The sequence below is a fragment of the Apteryx rowi genome, unplaced genomic scaffold (assembly GCF_003343035.1).
Source record: "Apteryx rowi isolate R43461 unplaced genomic scaffold, aptRow1 scaffold_47, whole genome shotgun sequence".
Classification (NCBI taxonomy): Eukaryota; Metazoa; Chordata; class Aves; order Apterygiformes; family Apterygidae; genus Apteryx; species Apteryx rowi.
In genome coordinates this window covers 3,458,148-3,477,418 of record NW_020450727.1, presented here as the reverse complement: position 1 = coordinate 3,477,418, position 19,271 = coordinate 3,458,148, and the positions used below count along the sequence as shown (strand labels likewise).

Below are 19,271 nucleotides of genomic sequence, written 5' to 3'. Positions count from 1 at the left end.
AGTTTATTCATTGCAGACTGAACACGTCTCCCACATGGGAGAACGCTAACCTTCCTAGTGTTCCGCTTCACCGACTTGAATGATACATTTCATCATCCTTATGCATAAACTTCTTTACAAATGTTCAAACTCCAGCAAAGTTAAAGAGGAGATTTGCAACAGTATTAAATAATTATTTCCAGTTTTATGTTCAACTTCTGCAGAGAACAGCTCTGGGATATAATAAAAGTAATTTGGTTTTATCAAATCACTCCTGTTTCACCTCAAATCTACAGTCCACATGTATCATAGAAGCTGACTGCCAAACAGGAGGAGAAAGTAAATTCCTTGAGTCTTAAGTCTGTTTAACTATGTTTAAACTTCTATAGAAAGATGTGAAGAATGTAGAAATAATCTCTTAACAAACCAAGTAATTTCACTTGAATGCAAAGGGCTAGGCTACTCTAGTTTCATTACCTAATAGGTACATTTTCTTCCAGGAATTCTCCTGCTGCATACCCAATCCAAACATACCCACGCAAGAGGTTTGAAGAAGCTGATTTCATCTCTGTACAAGTTCCTCACAACCACATAAATGATCACCCAATTACTAAGAAAAGAGGATATATCAGAAACAGAATAAATCTTATACAAAGCATTTCAGCTTTATGCTCAAACCCCTCTTCCCCTTTGCTCACAAAACTGGCATTCAAAGTTTCATAACATAAAGCAATCTACATGTACCTATGTAAACTCTAATATTTGAACTAAAGAAAAGTCGAACTTCTTTGAAGAGAACAAACAGCTGGCAAAGACTCTTACATTCATTCCAAATTTAAGTATTAATGAGGTTGCTTCTATAAGAGCAACTTGATTCCACAAATTTCATTTGTTACAGCAAGCAAAAATCATAACCTATTTTTTAAATTTTGATGAAAAGTATCAAACATCAGGGAACATTTGCCTTAAAGTGAATAATATAGCAAATACATCATCTTCAAGTGATATATTAAAACATTTCTGATTTTCAAATGGCAGCTCTCCACTGATCACAAAGATCATGCCTTTTTTAGGGACATTGATAAAAGCATGTTAAAATCAAAAGAAAATATTTCAATAGAAAACTGTATGGATAGAAAGTGTTTTAACTGGCAAATGAAGGATCCTGAGGATTCTCCATAATATAGGACACTGCACAAAACAAGGCAGTATATATATTTTTTTGAGCTGTACAATGTTACAAGATAAACCACACAACCATGAACTTGAATTACTGTCTTTTTTTTTTTTTTTCCATAAAGAAACTTGCAACTCAGCTTTATCTAGCATGCCTTAAACTTCCATACAAAATGATTATGGGTTAACATGACAAAACAGGAAACTAGGATTTAAATATGAAGCTCTGTTTGATTCATGCTACACCACAGCTTGTGCTTCAAGGCTTTGCATGTTAAATTGTTGAATCTATCACACCTTCTTTCCAAGATAGAGTGTTTTCAGAGAAGAAAATTTATTGTGTACAGCCTTTTATTTTTTACACATAAATCAATGAAAATCAAGGCACTCAGTGTGGTTACAGATGACCAAAAAATTCAGATTACTGAGAATTATAAACACAAGCCACAAAGTAAGAAAATCAGCAAATATCCAACTGGGGATAGGATGAAGTCTCATTCTGTTACAGCTTTGGCTTGAACTGGCCAGAAAGAAGCTTTTTAAGCATTTCAGAATTTCTTCCCTCTGGTGGTGGAGGCCATCTGTTGTGATCTGAGGAGAACAAATAAAACGACGTACTTAGTTATCTCAGACATTTTTTGTGTCCTACCATTGCCCAGCTTTAATCACTTCAAGGGCACTATTCTGTAGTCCATTTTTACCTGGTATTTCTAGGTTACTGCTATATAAACTTTGGCCACCATCCACGACCATGGTTATCCCAGTTATGTAAGAAGCAGCTGGAGATAGCAGGAAACACACTGCAGGAGAGATCTAACAGGGAATGACAATTTTAATCATTCTTAAATTGCTGGAATCATTTGTGTCCAAGACATAGCTTGTAAGAACTGATATGGGCAAGAGCAACCAACATTTTCTACTCAGCAATGAAAGTCATTAACAATCTTAAAGCTAAGTTTCTAGCCACAGACATCAAGTACATAACAGCTGAAAAACAGCAAGCTTTTATAGATCAGCATCTGATGCCTAAAACCAAACAAATATTTAAGTTGACCATTTTATCAAAGATGCATATTCTTGGTAGAAGAGAGCTAAGTACTCTGAAATTACACTTTTTTCACATCGATCTTCAATACTTTCCAATTCTCCCTGCAATAGCTCAACCTCTTCAGAAACTAATGTCAACTATGGAACACTACAGCTGTAAGAGGTATCTAAATTAAATTTTCAGTTTAACAGTAGCTACTGGTTAAGCCTCCCAGTTGGCATTACTACATATTACTGCAAGCTTTCTTTTAATACTCCATCACAGTTCAAAATTAAGTCTTTATTGTTCTCCATATACTAAAGTAGCTTCGAAACAGAAATAGAAGTAGAAATATTACAAATGTTCTGAAAGACATTACCTCCTCAGGAACTGCTGACCTCTTGGCAGGAACCTTTGGGATGTTCTTTAACCACATTATTGTACCTTGCTCTCCATAGTTTGCAACAGCAGTTTCTGAAAATACTATTCCCTGTATTAAAACAGAACACAGTGAAAATTAAATTATCTTACATACATTCACATTCTGATCATTGTAAAATTGTAAAGTTATTGTTAGTGGGATTTTTTGTGGGATTAAACTGTCTAAACAGCACTTGAATGCAAGTTTTTAAATTGGATTAGATAGTACTATTTATAAAAGAAGGTAACTTGACTGCTAGCCACATCTCTATTCAAGAAGTTATCCAGATTATTCAAAGTCCTGATTTGCTTTCATTATTCCAATTCTCCACTGTCACTTCAACAACTATGAAGCAGAGACTACAGAGAACAAAGTCAGAGACTATTCTAGAATTACAAGCATTTCAAATTAGTTTACAGCAGAAAACTACAAAACCAAGGACAAAGTTCTCATTAGTTTCTTGTAATCGGTAAGAACACCAGATCAGTTTTACTGTGACTTATGGCAGCAGCCAGACTATGCAGCTGGATTTCAGATTCTCCCTACTTAGCTGCTACAGAAATAGAGAAAGGAGACTGTCCTTGCCCTGATGATTATACAGTCCAACTTAGATTCAAGAGGGACAATGAAGGCTACAGCAATAGGAAGATAGAGTTACATAGATTAGCTACATCATAACCTGTAGGACTTGAGGTGGTCAGTCCCTTTAAACACGTAAGAAAATTTTACTTCATCCATGGAGTTCACATTAAGATTTTTCTTCTAAGATATCTGTGAAGCGTGAGCAAATGTATTTCGAGAGCCAGGGAAGTAACTCATTTTTTAAACGCTGTTTTCTTAGAATGTATGTTTCCTTCTCTACATACATGTTCCCTACATGTTACTCCGTGCATATTTGGCAGTATGTGTTTTGTATAGTTACTGCCACCCTGATGCGGCTACAAAGGTGAAACAAAGATATATAGTATCACCCTAGCTAGAATATGAATGTTTTGTCACCAGCATGATAACAAAGCTATCAAATATTTCTTACAGAACATATGAATTTATGAATCGTGCACCAATGAGAGTCACACAAGTACTGGCAAGATGACACTTACTAGCTACTGTACAAGTGCTGAAAGAGCCAAACCACTGAACTGTTTGCTTGTCAGAAATTTCATTTGACACATACTATAAAACATAATTAGTATGATTCATTAGGTAGTTAGTATGCCTTAAAAAATACACACACATAATGTGCTCTCCTAATTACTTATTTCCCCAAGACTTGATAAATTGGAAAAATGAACAAACAGAAAAACAAGTCAATAGATCTTAATATTTAACAGGTCTCAAGATGAGCTGGGCCTTAGAGAGCCTACACAGAGCCATTACCTGAATGATCATCGTATGTTTCCAATTAAAGCAAAGCAGTTGTTTTAGGACGGAATACAAAACAGGATATGCCATTCTATACAGACAGCAGAAAGATCATCATAGGGACCAGTTAATCAAATCTGACACCATACTATAAGATAAGATAAATTCTGAATGTAGAAATAACTGGACAGCTTTCCTTTCCCGTTTTTTTGTCAACAGAAGTAAATGTGCAAAATAAGTTGTGGTTAAGAGTGAAGATTACACAAATCACAACAGATGGAATCTCAAACTTCAAAGCTAGGACTAAAACCTCTGTATCTGCAGCATCATGTGCTTATGAAAATAGAGCTGGTCTGTCCACAAGATTATTTAAGACTATTGCTACATGCTATCTACTTTCTCAGAAATGTGGCAAGCATATTTTAGCTACCTGTATAGTCATTTCCTGTCTACATATACTTGATAACAAAAAGCAGAACGCACATTTTTACAACTAACCTCTTTGAAAGAGGGTCCACTCCAAACACATTCCTTTTATGTCTATAACTAACCTAACTTGACATGCAGAAAACGAAGGTAAAAGACGTTATGTGACACATTCAGAGATTTTCAGAGTAACTGTGAACACAGTTGGAAACTGCCAGGATACCTGATCGTCATATAGAGAAAGTTTTGTAAACTCAGAAATAATCATTACTGAAACAAAGAATCGTGTAATTTTATGTCATGCTCTTGTAAAACAGGTCACTCCTCCGAGATGTCCTTTGGTTAAGCTAGAAAAGGCAGAATGCCAAGTCAAAACAGAAAGCAGAAGTGACTTTATCCTACATTCCTCGCTTGTCGTCCAAACAGTACAGAACATTCTCAAAGGACCTGAAGGATGTAGATGAGGGAATTAAAAAAGCAAAACCCACAAACTACAGACTCTAGATTTTTAAATGCCTTTTGGTCTGAACGTTTTAACCATGAGCAGGTATGATGTCTGAAGTTATTCTGTCATTTGCCATTACTTACAGGAGCAACACTGTTGATTCTTACTCCACTGTGGGCCCATTCTAAAGCTAAAGTCTTCGTGAGGTTATTCACTGCAGCTCTTGCAGCTCCTGTATGCCTATTAAGAAAATAAAGCAAAAGAAGCATCTGTTCCCTCAGATAATACTGCCCAATCTCCATTCTACTGCAGTCTCACTAAGCTAATCAGAGTAGTGCTCTATTGCTAGACTAACCATCAGAGATGCAGAGGGGTTTTCTAGTTTGCAAGCTTGACCACAGCTTCACAGTTTAGCTGAATTATGCTAAGATTTTCCGTCATTTCTGCAAATACCTATCGTCTCTTCCCCAGCATACTTGGTGGTGACAAGGCCTGCTATGTTTTACTGCAGAAGCAGGCTAACAGAATGAAAAACAACTGGAGATAAACTTGCAGGTGTGTGAAACTATAAAAGATAGGCTGCACTGGTAAGGCAAACCTTGTAAGGTCAATAGTCTGAAGGATAGTTAAGCTCTTCTGACAAATGTGTTTAAAATCAGCCAATGTTCAAAAATCACTACAGATAGGGAAACAGGAACACAGGCATACTGATCTCATACACCTTGCTGCTACAGGAAACCTGTATGAATGAATACATGCTTGAACAAATGCAGACAAAATTACTGCAAAGATGAATAGCAGACAGTGGGACTGAGAGAAGACTAAGTTTAGCTTCTTTAGTCTAGCAAAACAGACTTAGAGGAGATGCAATAAGTTCTCAAACATGATGATAATGTACCAGGAAAGAAGAGCTTTTTCGATTGAGGAATAAGAAAAATTGGATAAAACCTGACTTATTCATATGTTTAGGACAGAAATTAATGACCCCCTGACACAACATGAGCAAAGAAACTTGAGTAGTTTTAGGCTGAAAATTGTTATTTAACAATTATCTTATGAAAGACTGTAGGAGGCGATTTTTGGCACGAACAGTGTAAAAGGATACTACACTACTCTATACCACACTTCTGAAACAAGCGTCATTTCAACAGGAATTCAATCTGAAAGTAGTTTTGTCTACCCATCCACAAAAGCATAAAACAGTTATTTGGGAAAACTTATTTCCATTCTTTTTCAGAATTAGGCTCTTTATTTCTCGATGTATCAACCTATTCACAGTGACAGTTCAACTAGATTTACCTAGAGCAGTGAAACTAAAACAACCGTAGCTTCAGCACCACCCTGTGGATCTCCAAATTTATTTTGCACTGCCAAGAACAAGCTAGTGAGAAAATATGCTGTTGTTTCTTAAAAATTTGAGATTTTGAAAATTTTCAACCCAAATTAGGAAAAAGAGAGATAAGACAACATTTGTTCAAAATTAATTTTTGAACTTTTAATTTCTGTTGAAGAAAGTAAAAAGTAAAAAAAAAGTTTCCAAGAAAAACTCAGAATTTTTCAGTTAGGAAGCTGTCAAAATGCAGCATTTTGACAACTTCTGAGTTTCCTCATGCAAAGAAAATAACTGAAACAAACCATTTTCTGAACGTTATTTAACACATTGACACTTTTTGGCAGAAAACTTCAACCAAAAGACTCCTGATCACCTCCTTTTTGAGGGTGAAGACATCTGAACAAATACAGTAAGTGTACAGATATGGAGAGGATGCTGCATTGGCATGCAGAAAGCCTTGATCATCTTTGCCAGGGAAAAAAAGAACTGCAAACACATGGCAATATGTTTGTACCCTGGAGCTTTCTCCCAGTCAAGAAAGAGGCAGAACAAATAGAACTGATTCTCTGCATCACAGAAAAAAAGATTCTCTGCAGCTAGAAAAGGTAGCCACAAAGTGAGGGTAGAAAGCAAAATCAAACAGGCAGGCATTATGTGAAGTGAAGGGCAAAGCCGCAACCCAAGAGCATGTTAGAAATGTTCCTCCTACACCCAATCCAAGTCCCCTAACTCATTACACACCAGCAAGACCTGAAAATTGACAGTAGAAGAGCAGAGTAACAGGTGCCAAGTTCCTGCAAACCCTCCAGAGATTTGGAGAGAAAACAGGCAAAAGTTACACTTGAATGCACATAGTTCCCACTCACATCTTATTTCCAGTGAAAGCTTCACTGCAAAAGTCTTGCTTCATAGCTTCTTACAAACTAGCTGGCAGAAACCAGAGATTTAATTTACTCTTGCAGTCTCCATTGAATCAGTAAGAGATCCCCACACAGAGAGCCAAGTGATACTATTGCTCTCTTAACATACCTACTATATTTCTATACTCTGCTGTTGCCCAATGCACAGCTTTCTAGAAGAAAATGAAGTATTTAGGAGCAATTAGAACTTTAGGGGAAAAATATAGGAAAATGTAAAAAGAATATTACGACATTCCAGGAAACCCATTTCTCACGGCAGCAGTAATGTTGACAATGACTCCTCCATGTTCCTGCATCCAGGCATTGTACACTGTATGAAGGAGGAAGATAACCTATAAATACTAGAAGAAATACATACGAATGAAATTGCCAACTGGAAGCCAAATTTGGAGTCTAATTCCAATTGTGCTACAAGTTGCCTGTGCAGATTTGGACAAACAATCTGCTCTTTGTACCACAGCCTCACCACTGGACTGGTGAGAAAGCAGGTGCAGTCCAGGTAAGGCTCAGTGTTTGTAAAAAAGACTTTGACAGAAATCAAGGTCTTGCGCCTTCCATGTAAGCTGCTTTCATTTCCATTTTCCTAATGCTATCTGAGAATCACATATCAAACAAATTTAACTCTACATCCTTGATGTAAAGGTCTTCTCCTGTGTTACACACAGGGAATACAAGACAGAGAAGTTTCCTATCATCCTTTAAGTCAACCTCCAAATCAACTGACTCCCCAAACCTGGCCTTAACCAGAAAGTCATTCCTCCACTGAATGTGTACATATGGGTACATGTGTTTGTGTATATTAACAAATAAAATGCACAGTTTAATGTATAGCTTAGGATGAGATTCATGAAAACAAGTATCTATTCTCAGATAAGAATGTGAAAAAAGAAGGTGGAGGAAGACAAGAAATATAAAAAACCCCTGCATAATGTTTATTCCTCACCTGCTTTGCAGCAATAGAAGGTTCCTGTCAGATTAGTGTCTATCACAGCGTTCCAGCCTTTTGCACGGATGGCTTCAGTAAGACTCATGAACTGGCCCCCTCCGTTGTTCACCAGGAAGTCGATCTTCCCATGCAGATTCAGTGTAGACTTCACCAAAGCTTCTACCTAAAATTATATATATATATATATATTTTTTTTTAAGTGTGGTATGCTGAATAAGTTATGTACCCAATTTCATTCTCAGATGAAGTTTTCTCATTCAAATCCTTTTCACACATAAAGAGGAAATACCAGTCTTCAGAGAGGCTGGTCAGCAGTCTCCTTGGCTGGAAGCTCAGTATGACAGGTTTAATCAACCACGAAGGATTGGGCTGAGTCCATGTTTACTTGATAAATCTTCCTGATATAATGCAGGTGCTACACAAAACATCAGCACTGAAATAAGAGGGAGATCTATGCTTTTGAAGCTGGGGTGGTGGAGGGGGAAGGATCCTGTTTAAGACCAACTAAAAATCTCCTGGTATTTTCCACAAGAACAGAGGTGTTCACATCAGATGCTAGAAAAGTTCCATATTAGGTAACTACTGTCTTTTTTCATCCAACCCATACTCTTGAGGGTTTTGAACAGAGAATATTTTAATTTCCTCCTTATTTTCAAAAAGCATAAAGTGTGATAGCACTGTTAAAAATGGCTGCTGTATGTCAGGAGAAAGGAAAGTAATCTTGTAAAATTTTAACTTTCTTATCTAGAAGCTCTGTGCATTCATTGAAGGTCTGACATATGAGTTAGCAACAGCCAATCTTCTGATGCAGAGCAAGAAAGATTATAATCTGACAGAACAGAAACTCCAAATAAAGTGCTAGCAAGGCTATCAAGTAGTCTTCTTTAGCAAAAAGAAAGGTGACTGACTAAACAGAAACCTTCTGTCTGTTAGCAGGAGGAACACTGATGATTAAGAGCACTGTCTGGCACTGTTTACCTTTGGGTACTCTGAGAAGGTATTAAGAGCAAATAGCAAGACATTTTGTTCACTCACTTAAAGAGCTGCAGCACAGAAAAGGGTGGCTTAAGTTCACTTGGGAGAACAGGTATTTGAGAATCTAAACCTAGCACTAACACTGACCTAATCTGAGCTACAGGTTGTCAGCTACACCTTTTGCACTGTCTTGTGTTTTGGAAGAACAACAGTTTCTCCACACATTTACACGAAGCACATGAGGGAGCTTCTGAAGGGGAATGTGTTCCAAAGCATTCAAGGATTTTACAGATACTGAAGCTGACGTCTCTCATTATTATCTTTTAGTAGGGAAAAATACCTTTAGAGCAATCACTTAATAATTTAACCTTTATCTCAAGAAACAGGGGAAGTGGGACCCCCAAACTGTTTCCTGCATCTGCATTAGCTATCATAACTGGACACCATGGATCAGTTATTCCTAGCCAAGCAGATGTTAAGAGTTAATCTAGCACCTGCAGTTAAACAAAACACAGACAAAAAAAGTCAGTCGGGGCAATACTGCTGATGAAATGGATTTGACTGGTGGAAGAACACCACTTAGTCTTCCTCTGTACTGAGTTAGTAATATAAAACATCAGAAATAAAAGAATAAGCAATGAATGATCTGTATTTTGCCAAGAGTGTCACTGACTCAGTCTTATAAATAGCAGTCCTCCAGCTTTTATTGCTAACGAACAGGTCAGAATATTTTAAAGGGATGGTGTGAATCCTATAAGGATGCACCTCTCTGGAGAAGAGAATTTAAACAAACTAGTATAGTGAAAGAAGTCTGATTGAAAGACTAAAAAAAATGCATTATAAAATAATTTTAATATCTATAGCACCATCTTTAAGTTCTGACTGGCATCTCACTCCTTGCAGCAGTCACTGAAGGCTGTAGGATCTGAGAAAAAAGCATCTGTGGCAGCAGTCCCACACCCTTGCCACAAGACTTCCAGCTTTGCTCACAACCAGGCAAAGGTAAGCTGATCTCATGTTAAGCAGCAAAAAATTATACTTTGCTTGGTAGTATCAAACTTTTTTCTCGTTGTCAGCCTGCCAGTCTTGCTTTGAGTATTGTCCATAAGTCAGTGAAGTATGGACTCATTTACAGAAGAAAAATAGCTTCTGTACGAGGAATGATTGAACTGACTAGGACTCTTCAGACTGGAAAAAAAGAGACAAGGGGAAACGTTAAGAATCTATTAAAACAAAAAAAAAAGAGAGGAGAAAGCAAATGAAAAAATCATGCACTCTCTTCCATTAGAAGAGTTTGGGGCCATCAGGTGAAATGACAAGGCAGTAGATTCACAAAAAAGAGGAGACTTCCCTTCACATGCACACACAATAATCTGTGCAACCTCTTGCCACAGGACAACGCAAATGCTAGAAGCTTACCTGAGCGGAAAAAAAAAAAGGGGGGGGACAAATTAACAGAAAAAAAATCCACTCAGAAGAGACATTACAAGCAAGTTTTCATCAAGTGCACAGAACCTGCTATAACTTATCATTTCAAAACGGTTCTCAAGTTGTATGAACCTCTGCTGTTCTTCCTACTTGCCTTGCCATATTGTCAGAGCAATAAAAAAATACACCTATCAGTTCTGTTTTCTGAAAGACAGCAAAGGTTGGCAGGCTCTATAGCCTGATAGACAAACTGTAGAAATCTACATATCTAGCTCAGATAGGTCCAACTGCAGCAATCTTCAAAATGTCCTCTCTGTTGTAGAGAAAGCATCATCGCAGTGCTTTTCCTGATTAAAGTAAACGTGGTGACAGCAGCCACCAGCACAGTGAGAATAAGAGACTGGTAGAACACATTTAAATCACAGTGAAGAACTAAAGAAGGTTTCTTACAGTTCCTAAAGATTCAAAATCCACACAGAATTTCAAAAGATCCCAGCTACTGAAGGGTGTCCCTGGGAGTAAAGCAAACTGTAAAAGGTTTAGCTAACAGTTTAGGACACAATTCTGACAAAGATTGAAAAAAACAAAGTCAAGCAGTTCAGACACATAACCAGAAGACTGGAACTCTTCAATATGGACCTTTTCTGTGTGACTGCAATTCAAAAATACTGTGCAATAGCACACTTCTGCAGATAATGTTAAAAAACTGAGGTGACAGTATTCATGCCAAGAGAAAAGGGGCAAATGTCCAGATAAGTTCAAGGTGACCTATGAATGCTTGTAAAACTCAATAGGCAAGCTACTCAGTACAGAGTGTTAGGAGGTTTGCTATTTGGAGACCATTCCTGCACAGTGATACCAGGTATTTTTACTTTGTGCTATTGCTGTATTATTTTAAAATAAGACAACAGGAATCTCTTATCCACAGTGCTCCATCAAGCCATTCTCTTCCACTACAGGTTTCACACAGATAGGCATTAAGTATTTATATACCAACAGAGACTATGTTAAGCTATAAAGCTTACTGGAAAAGAAAAGCCACTAGTGAACTCAGAGACAAGTTACAGTGCTAAATATCACTGTGTTGAGTACTTCTCAAGGAATCTTGTTTGCCAGATGTCCAAATGGTAGGTTTTAGCCTCAGGGTCTCCTTCAGCAGCAGTTGTTAATGGAGCTGAGGTACGGAAAAGGGACACTGTGCAGAAAATTCTGATTTACTTGTTTGATTTCAAGAAGACCAGTAGCCTACTAAAAGTACAAGGCTTTATATTTCACTCATCTAGATGTGAGTTAAAGAAATGTGTCTCCAGGGCATATAGCACAAAGGCTACATGAAGGCAAGAAGTTCCTTGTACCTTTCTTTTCCCCACTGGACAGTTTCTGTAGCTCAACATTTAAGACACACATACATGCTCCCCCTTCCCAACACCCAAACAGATAAAGAAAAAACTCTTTCCATAATGTAAAAAGGATGTAGTTTCTCTCCTCTGCTCTGACAGTCTTTACATTGATGTACCAGAATTAACTTATTAGATTTTTGGATTTTGGGAGAAAGCTTGATTTGACAAGAGCTGCATACATACACAGACAGTCATTACGCCTGCATCTCAGCAGAAACAATCTGACCTGCTCTTCTTGTATCCAACACGTTATGTGTGATAGTGCTGGAAAATATTCAAATAATTAAAATCTCTACAGCTTCATAATCACTCAGAAGCATACGGATCACTGCATTCACTCCAGAACACAGGATAAAGGAGAGGTGCACAACCACTGCTTCAGAGGAGGCCCCATGAAGTCAAAATACACCAATCTCAGGTGCTCTTTGCAGATCAGCACTCCAGAACTCTATTCTTCTATCTTTAAAAATGAAACAGGCTTGCTATCCTTTACAAAACACTCACTGGAAAACTAGCCAAAACAAAAAGCAGCAGACTGTTTTGACAGAAATAAGCCTGACAGGTTATGCAGTGGTTGAAAATCCTCCATCAAGCAAGCAGGATTATTTCTTGCACATTAAATTAAAAGAAAGCTTTACTAGAAAGCAAGAAAGCCTCTGAGGATAAAGATTAAGAGACTTTAAAATGTGAATTCATTAAGCTATTCCCATGATATCTACCAGGAAGCTTCTGCAGCAATTTATTCAGTACACCTTTTTTGGCTCTTCGTAGGCCAGAAAGAACTCTAACAGCCACATATGCACTATATGAAGGGAGATGTATCTTTTAATGCCTCAGTTTCACAGATCCAACTAGTGCATACGAGAGGAAAGAGCAGTGTCATCTTCAAAGCAGGTGAGTTACTTTAAGATTTGGAATAGGATGCAAAAAAGTCTTCTGACCATTCTGAAAGCACTTTCATCTTTCTTAGATCCTCTCTATTCAAAGTTCCTCTCTCCAGTTTTTCCGATTATAAAATTAAAACCAGGATGACATTCTTAAGAGCCTTTAGAGAAATGAAGAACAGGTGATGGAGATGGAGGGAAGAGAAAAAAAGGCATGGCACAGTGAGAACAGGTGGTTTGTTCCTACAGGTGATTAGGCTGGCTTTATTTAATAGGAAGATTTACTCTTCCAAAGGTTTAAATGAGATGTCAAAGAGGATACACTAAATAAATCTTCAAGCATCTTCCTGGACTTTGTTATCTTGTGATCAATCAGTTTGGACATCTAAGGAGGCTTAAACTCCAGAGTGTTTTCCACTGTTGACATTTATAAAGTCTCTTCCACCCTCACACGTTCTTTGGTACCCGGTATAAGAGCTGAAAAAGAGGATGTAATGAAAACTACCAGGGAGCACTTGTAGGGTATGTTCTCTCTATCCAACAATGTACTTTCATGAACTTCTGAGGTAACTACTCCTCAGTCATACTGAATTGAAACCAGCCAATGAGTTTAAAAGTCATTAATGAGAAGCATACAGAGCCAGTGCAGTTGTACAGGTTGTTTCCTTCAGGACAAAAATAAAATAAAAAGGCTAAAAGTTCTACAAGGTTTATATGGGCCTTCCTCCCATCTTTAACTGTAACAGGAAGCTATTCCTATATTTGCAAAAATGATCAAGAGAGTTATGTTGCTGTCTTGCCTCTACTCAAGATGTATTCCCAAGGCTAAAAAAATCTGTTAACTACATCTTCTACTGATCTCTGTTCCTAAGACTCCAAATCTTGGCCACTAAATTTTAGGTTAAGAATGGAATAGGTTTTGAAAGTGGATGCACCCATGATCTTCGAATAGAAGTAAAAGCTCAAAGGTACTTTTCCTCTAGTCCCTGCAAGACAGGGACAAATTAGAAACAAGTACTTCCCATTACTCCTCTCAGCAAATATTATAAATAAGCAGTAGTGAGCACTGGGTTGTGGAAAATCAACCACATTCCTCAGTTCTAAGTTCTGACAGTTTTTAGCAGTGAAGGTTACCAACTATTAATTTATTTAGCTTCAATTTCCAAACACTGAGCACCTAAGCATTAGGAAGTATTACCTTCACTACAAATTTAAAAGCTGAAAATGAGATCCACGTATTTCCGGTCATATAGTAATTTTAGAAAGCAAGTATCAACTGGCCAGAATTTAGCAATCTTCAAAAACCTCAGTATTAAAGAACAAACAGACAAGGATGAAGTCAGAAAAAAAAGAGTTAAAGAACAAAGATCACAGGTTGTGTCTACCCAATAATGATATCTGCTCTTGGAGATGGGCATCTGGAATAGACAACATTTGTTTTGTGGGTACACTTACGTTCTTATGGAAATAATGGAATAATAGGAGAGACACCTAGTTTCTCTGAGTATCAGTATGGCTACCTGTAAAATAGAATAATGCTTGAACACTTTACACAACCCTATAATTTCACTTTCCAAAAAAAGCTTAGAAGCTTTCAAAGGCTAAAGCTGTTTTGCCAAATCTGTACTTAGAGACTTTAAATAAACAGATGGCAAAGAAGGAATGATAGTTTGGTGGAGACTACCTCRTTTTGCCATTCAAGCCCTCTACCATGTCATAGAACATTGCAGTTCCCACTAACTCATTTTTAGATGAATGCAAAAATATGATTCACCTACAGAAGGTTATTAAGCATGCCAGAGTACTCTGTGCAAGAACACTGGCATGAAAGAAGGCTTAAGCCTCTTCCATTTCTTTTCCTTTTTCTTTCATGTATCTTTAATCACTTAAGTTGCCCTCTGACATCTGTCATAATCTATTATACTGCACTGCTGATGCTAGTAAATACAATTCTAAAATTCACTGGTAGGCGAAGTGACATACTGCACAGCCCCAGGGTTCATCTCTTTCAGGAGAGAAAGTCTAAGGATATCATTATAAATATGGTACGGCATGAGCTGTTCTACGAGGGAAGATTTTATTTGCTTTATGGTAGTAAATTAAAATAGGATTTGAATTCACATAGCTCCTGAAGGTCACTAATGTTCCTTTAAGTTTTGCTAGATTTTAATAGTATTTGAAAGGTTAAGAAAAAGGTAGCAATCAATGAACAATTGAATGTTTTCTGGCAGTCTTGAATAAGTTAAAGGTCCAACCTGACGCTGCATTTTTTTTTAACTGTTTAATTAAACAGTTAAAAAACAGGAGGATGAATGTACACTTCTGAAGAATGTGGATCAAGTACTTGTAATTTAAGGAAGGAAAAGAAGTCTCAGCTCAGGTGGAGACCTCTCTCAGTAAGGCGGAGTTCTTACTAAGGACTGAGAGCAAGTCTTGCACACCTCAAGTTGTAAGCAACAGTTAAAACACAGCTAAAAAAAAAATCTCTATTTTTTTTCTTTAATACAAACAAAATTGACAATGCAGGATACATGTCAATAAGTAACTTAAATTGTGTCAATGTGTGTCAATGGTGAGATCCCATGCTATGATTTCCTGTTTGAAGAAAGTAGTTCTGGAGGTCTCCATCAGCACAAGCTACCACCCCCTCATTACAGCCAAGAAATGTAACATGGAACCATACATAGGGCTCAGACTCAGCCCTAGAACATACCAGTAAGTACTACTTCTCCTAGTAATTTCTGTTAATACTTTATGACCACCCATACCTATTCCAATGATAAATACTTTCTTGCTTAGCTAGCTAACAAATGGTTTTCCCCTTGAAAGTATACCTTAACCTTAACTAGATCCATTTAGAAGTGCTCCACTGCACCTGTCTCCTGATCTAAGACACTCCTGAGAAGGCCAGACCTCTGGAGATCTGAGAATCTGTATACACTATACACTTTTGACATGTTAAGCCCCAGAACGAGATCACTTGTGTTTACCTCCTCTTCTTTGCGGATGTTGCATTGTATAGGAGTCACTTTGGCAGGACTCATGGAAGAAAATTTATTATTCAGTTCTTCTGCTGTGGCTTTTAATCGGTCAAATTTACGAGAGGCAATAATAACACTGCAACCTGTTGAAACAAAATGAAAAATCCCTTAGCTAATGGATATTCAAAATTACAGTTACACTAGGATTTTAATAACATCACAGAGATATCTTATAGGATGTGTGTTTATTAGTCACTGCCTAGAAGATACAGTGATGAAGTGCTTGCAAGAGAGAGAAATTACTTATGTCAGAAGCTTCTTAGCAACAAGATCCCTCTGTGCCAGGAGAAGAGCAATTGAAAAAATGTCCACAAGGTTCTTTCTCCTTCCTGCAGAAGGGAAGATAGCCTGTGAGTTGCAGAGTCAGCAAAGTAGCTTTCAGACACTGTTTTTGCTGCCTCTGCCCAAGGCTGCCTCAATTAATAATTATATGATTTAAAGATGCTTCATCAGGTCTTGATTACAAAAAACACTTGCTCCTCAAACCACAAAAAAAAGCTTACTGTAACTCAGGCTGTAATTTTGACTAGTGGTGAGCAAATGTAATGCTCTCCTCTGTAACCCTACACAATCTGCAGGACAAGATGATAGTCTTAGGAGATGAACTCCTATATCTGCAAAATACAGACAGCAGGAACAGATACTTCCCCATGGCACCTCCACATGCTTCAGAGTCCTAGCTCGGAAAAGAGAGGAAAAAAACTAAACAGGAGCTCAAGCCTTCTGCTTCTGTCAGTATTTGGAGGCATTCTACAGAGAATGACGATGCAGGCACAAAATCAATGGCAAGCATTCACACTAGAACCTGACTACCTTCTTCTGTTACCAGAGGACTCAGGATAGCTTTAAGTCTTCAACAATTACTTCTTCATAGACTAAAACACACCACAGCAAATTAATTCCCTGTACAAAGCCAGTAGGCATGCCATTTCAAATTATGGATGCGCAAATTAATAGCTTGCCACTGCCTAGCTGGGGAGGGAGATCTTGCTTCCCCTTCCTCCTTCCATAATCTTAGCATCCCAGCATAAGCTATTCCATGCTCATACCAGCTCGATGCTCATCAGCTTAAACATAAACCAATTCAACACACTAGACCAGCCAAAAAAAAAAAAAGTTAACTTTTTGCCAGGTGTTTTTTTCCATTACTATTTTACTGTGTGTAATTTGGCCTCCCATGTGATCAAACAAACACCAGAACCAACTCCAGATAACTACTGGGAGTAAGGAGCAGTGGCAAGCTGTTCATTTGGCTCAGGCTGTCTTGTGGAACTCTACATAAAACTACAAAGAGGAGCTAAATTTCTTCCAGAAGGAAATACTGCAGCTACATATCCCTAGGAATGGGTGCTTCATCTTCAGTCAGTGACCATTCTAAAATAGCACGTGTACAGACATTAGTTCAGGTCTCTTGACTTTTTAAGTTAAGAATTCCAGTCACTTACACAACAGCCTGACTAACCTGGAGTACAGTTCATACAACAGCACACACAATCACTGATTAACAGGAAATACTAATTCACAGTAGCATAGTAATATTCATCAGGTTAAGTGCTTATTAGTACACACACTGATACAGAATAAGGCCAGTAAAAGACTGTACTTTCACTAAATAAACTAATTTGGGAGGTGGGAGATTCTAGCCCACTGAGGCAGGCTTGGTACCTACTGTACAAACTGATGCTACATTAATGAAGTCCCTATTTTTCTCACAAAGGAGGGACTGGCTGGCAAAGTGAACAATTTTCACCACAACTGGCATTAGCTGGGGCTGCTCCTAAAGGTGTTGCAACCAGACCTCCTCTAAAGAGGTGCAGCCTGAAGTGCAAGGTATATACAGAAACGATCCCAGGCCGTCTTGTCAGGAGTAGCCAGTAAGTCCGCAGGCAAGACATCTACTTTATAGGAGGTTACAGCACAAAGATTTAAGACATAGCCCCTTTCTTCGTTTTCTCACATGTCTTTTGTAGAGATTTTTAGATATGCTTTCTATTTAGGATGTTATGAAAAATAAGCATTTCTCTTACTTGTATTTTACTTGAGCAAAATACTGCAGCTCAAAGTAAGTGCCATTTTAACATAACTGGGTAACATCATCAACTAAAAGCATGATGACACTCGAGAAGCACTTTTTTAAGGTGTAAGGACACCTTAAAAAAAATGCTTAGTTCTGCAGGCACCCAAAGGTAGCAGAGCCAGCCCTTGTTTCAGCTTCACAGAGCGAGTGGGAAGTTGGAGCAAGAAAGGCCAGGGGAGGCAGACCCGCCTCCCCGCACGCAGTACTAACAAAGCAAGCCCTCCGCTACGCAGTGAACTGGTGAGGTGCGCGTTTAAACAGCACAAATCGCCGGGAGCATGTCACAGCGAGGCATAAGGCTGGGCACCGTTCTTTTGAAGACAGAGCTCCTAATCATGACGATAAACATTATCTGAAACCAGTCAAGATGTCAATGTTCCCCAGCATTTATTTTGAAACCTGCAGACAAGGTGTTGCAAGGCAGATTGGTCAGAGGTTTCCGAGGCTGCCTTTCGCTCCAGAGTTAAGGACTGATTAAAGATAAGTGATTAACAAAGAAAGCCTACAAGGTACACCACGCTAGAGGCATACTTTAACTTCAAGACATTTCTGTCACAAGCATCAATAGACAAGCACCATTTCTCTAAGATTAACATGCAGACAACAGTCCAAAAGCCTACTACCTCAGAAGCAACAGGACAGTTTCAGTTTAACAGTATCAGAAAATCATGCAGTTAAGTGAGATGAAACATAATTTAAGACTGAGCATCAGAAAAACTGCCCAGGCTCACTCTGAATGTCCTATTTAAAATAGGGCATCTTTTAAGTGTTGGTGGAGCAAAAGCTGTAGCCCCACATCAACTTGAGCTCGTTCTCCTCAGTTTATACTATTCCTTCACATTCATATCAATACATCAGCTAATCCCTCACTCCCTCAGGATCACATCTTCAACCCCTTAAGGCCTGCTATACATCCCGCACTGCCTCCTCAGCGTACCCCACTGCTTGCTCCCGAGGTTCACTGCGCCCTGCTCCCCCAGCTCCTTCCAGCGCTACCCGCTATCCACTGCTGCCAGCAAAACCTYACACGCACAACCCACAAATTCATCACCACCCGCTCGCCGGGAGCTGAGCTCCCCCCAGCTCCCCCTTGAGTCAGCTCCCCACAGCCACCCCGCACCTGGCCGCTCCCCGACACCCACCCCCGAGCGACCCCGCACCTGCCCCGCTCCCTGACACCTGCCCGCTCCCCCAGACACCACGTTTACCCCGCACCTGCCCTGCTCCCCCAGACACCACATCTACCCCACACCTGCGGCCTCCCTCACACCTGCGGCCTCCCCTGCTCCACACACATACACGCGCACACACCGAGCGCCAACAGGTCGGCGGCGATAGCCTTGCCGATGCCGGTGCCGCCGCCGGTGACGACGGCTACCCGCCCGCGGAACAGCCCCGCCGCCAGCAGCCGCTGCGGCGCCGCCATGTTCC

At 38.9% G+C, this 19,271-nt stretch overlaps 1 protein-coding gene across 1 annotated transcript; it reads right to left on the bottom strand.

Moving 5' to 3' along the window:
- Nucleotides 1-1,567: 1,567 nt before the first annotated feature.
- Nucleotides 1,568-19,266, bottom strand: PECR (peroxisomal trans-2-enoyl-CoA reductase). Its single transcript, XM_026078074.1, has 8 exons — nucleotides 19,152-19,266; nucleotides 15,713-15,846; nucleotides 8,033-8,198; nucleotides 7,318-7,399; nucleotides 4,980-5,076; nucleotides 2,562-2,672; nucleotides 1,857-1,968; nucleotides 1,568-1,746 (listed from the first exon to the last, which is right to left on the bottom strand). The coding sequence occupies exons 1-8, from the start codon at nucleotides 19,264-19,266 to the stop codon at nucleotides 1,658-1,660; spliced, it is 906 nt and encodes a 301-aa protein (XP_025933859.1). The 3' UTR covers nucleotides 1,568-1,657.
- Between the last annotated feature and the right edge of the window lie 5 nt (nucleotides 19,267-19,271).

Excerpts from the sequence above, each read along its gene's own strand:
- PECR (XM_026078074.1), bottom strand. The coding sequence starts at position 19,266 with ATGGCGGCGCCGCAGCGGCTGCTGGCGGCGGGGCTGTTCCGCGGGCGG. Across the intron at positions 8,199-15,712 it reads ACATCCGCAAAGAAGAGGAG|GTAGAAGCTTTGGTGAAGTC; the intron begins GTAAACACAAGT and ends ATATAATTTTAG. Across the intron at positions 7,400-8,032 it reads CTTCTATTGCTGCAAAGCAG|TGTACAATGCCTGGATGCAG; the intron begins GTGAGGAATAAA and ends TCCTTCATACAG.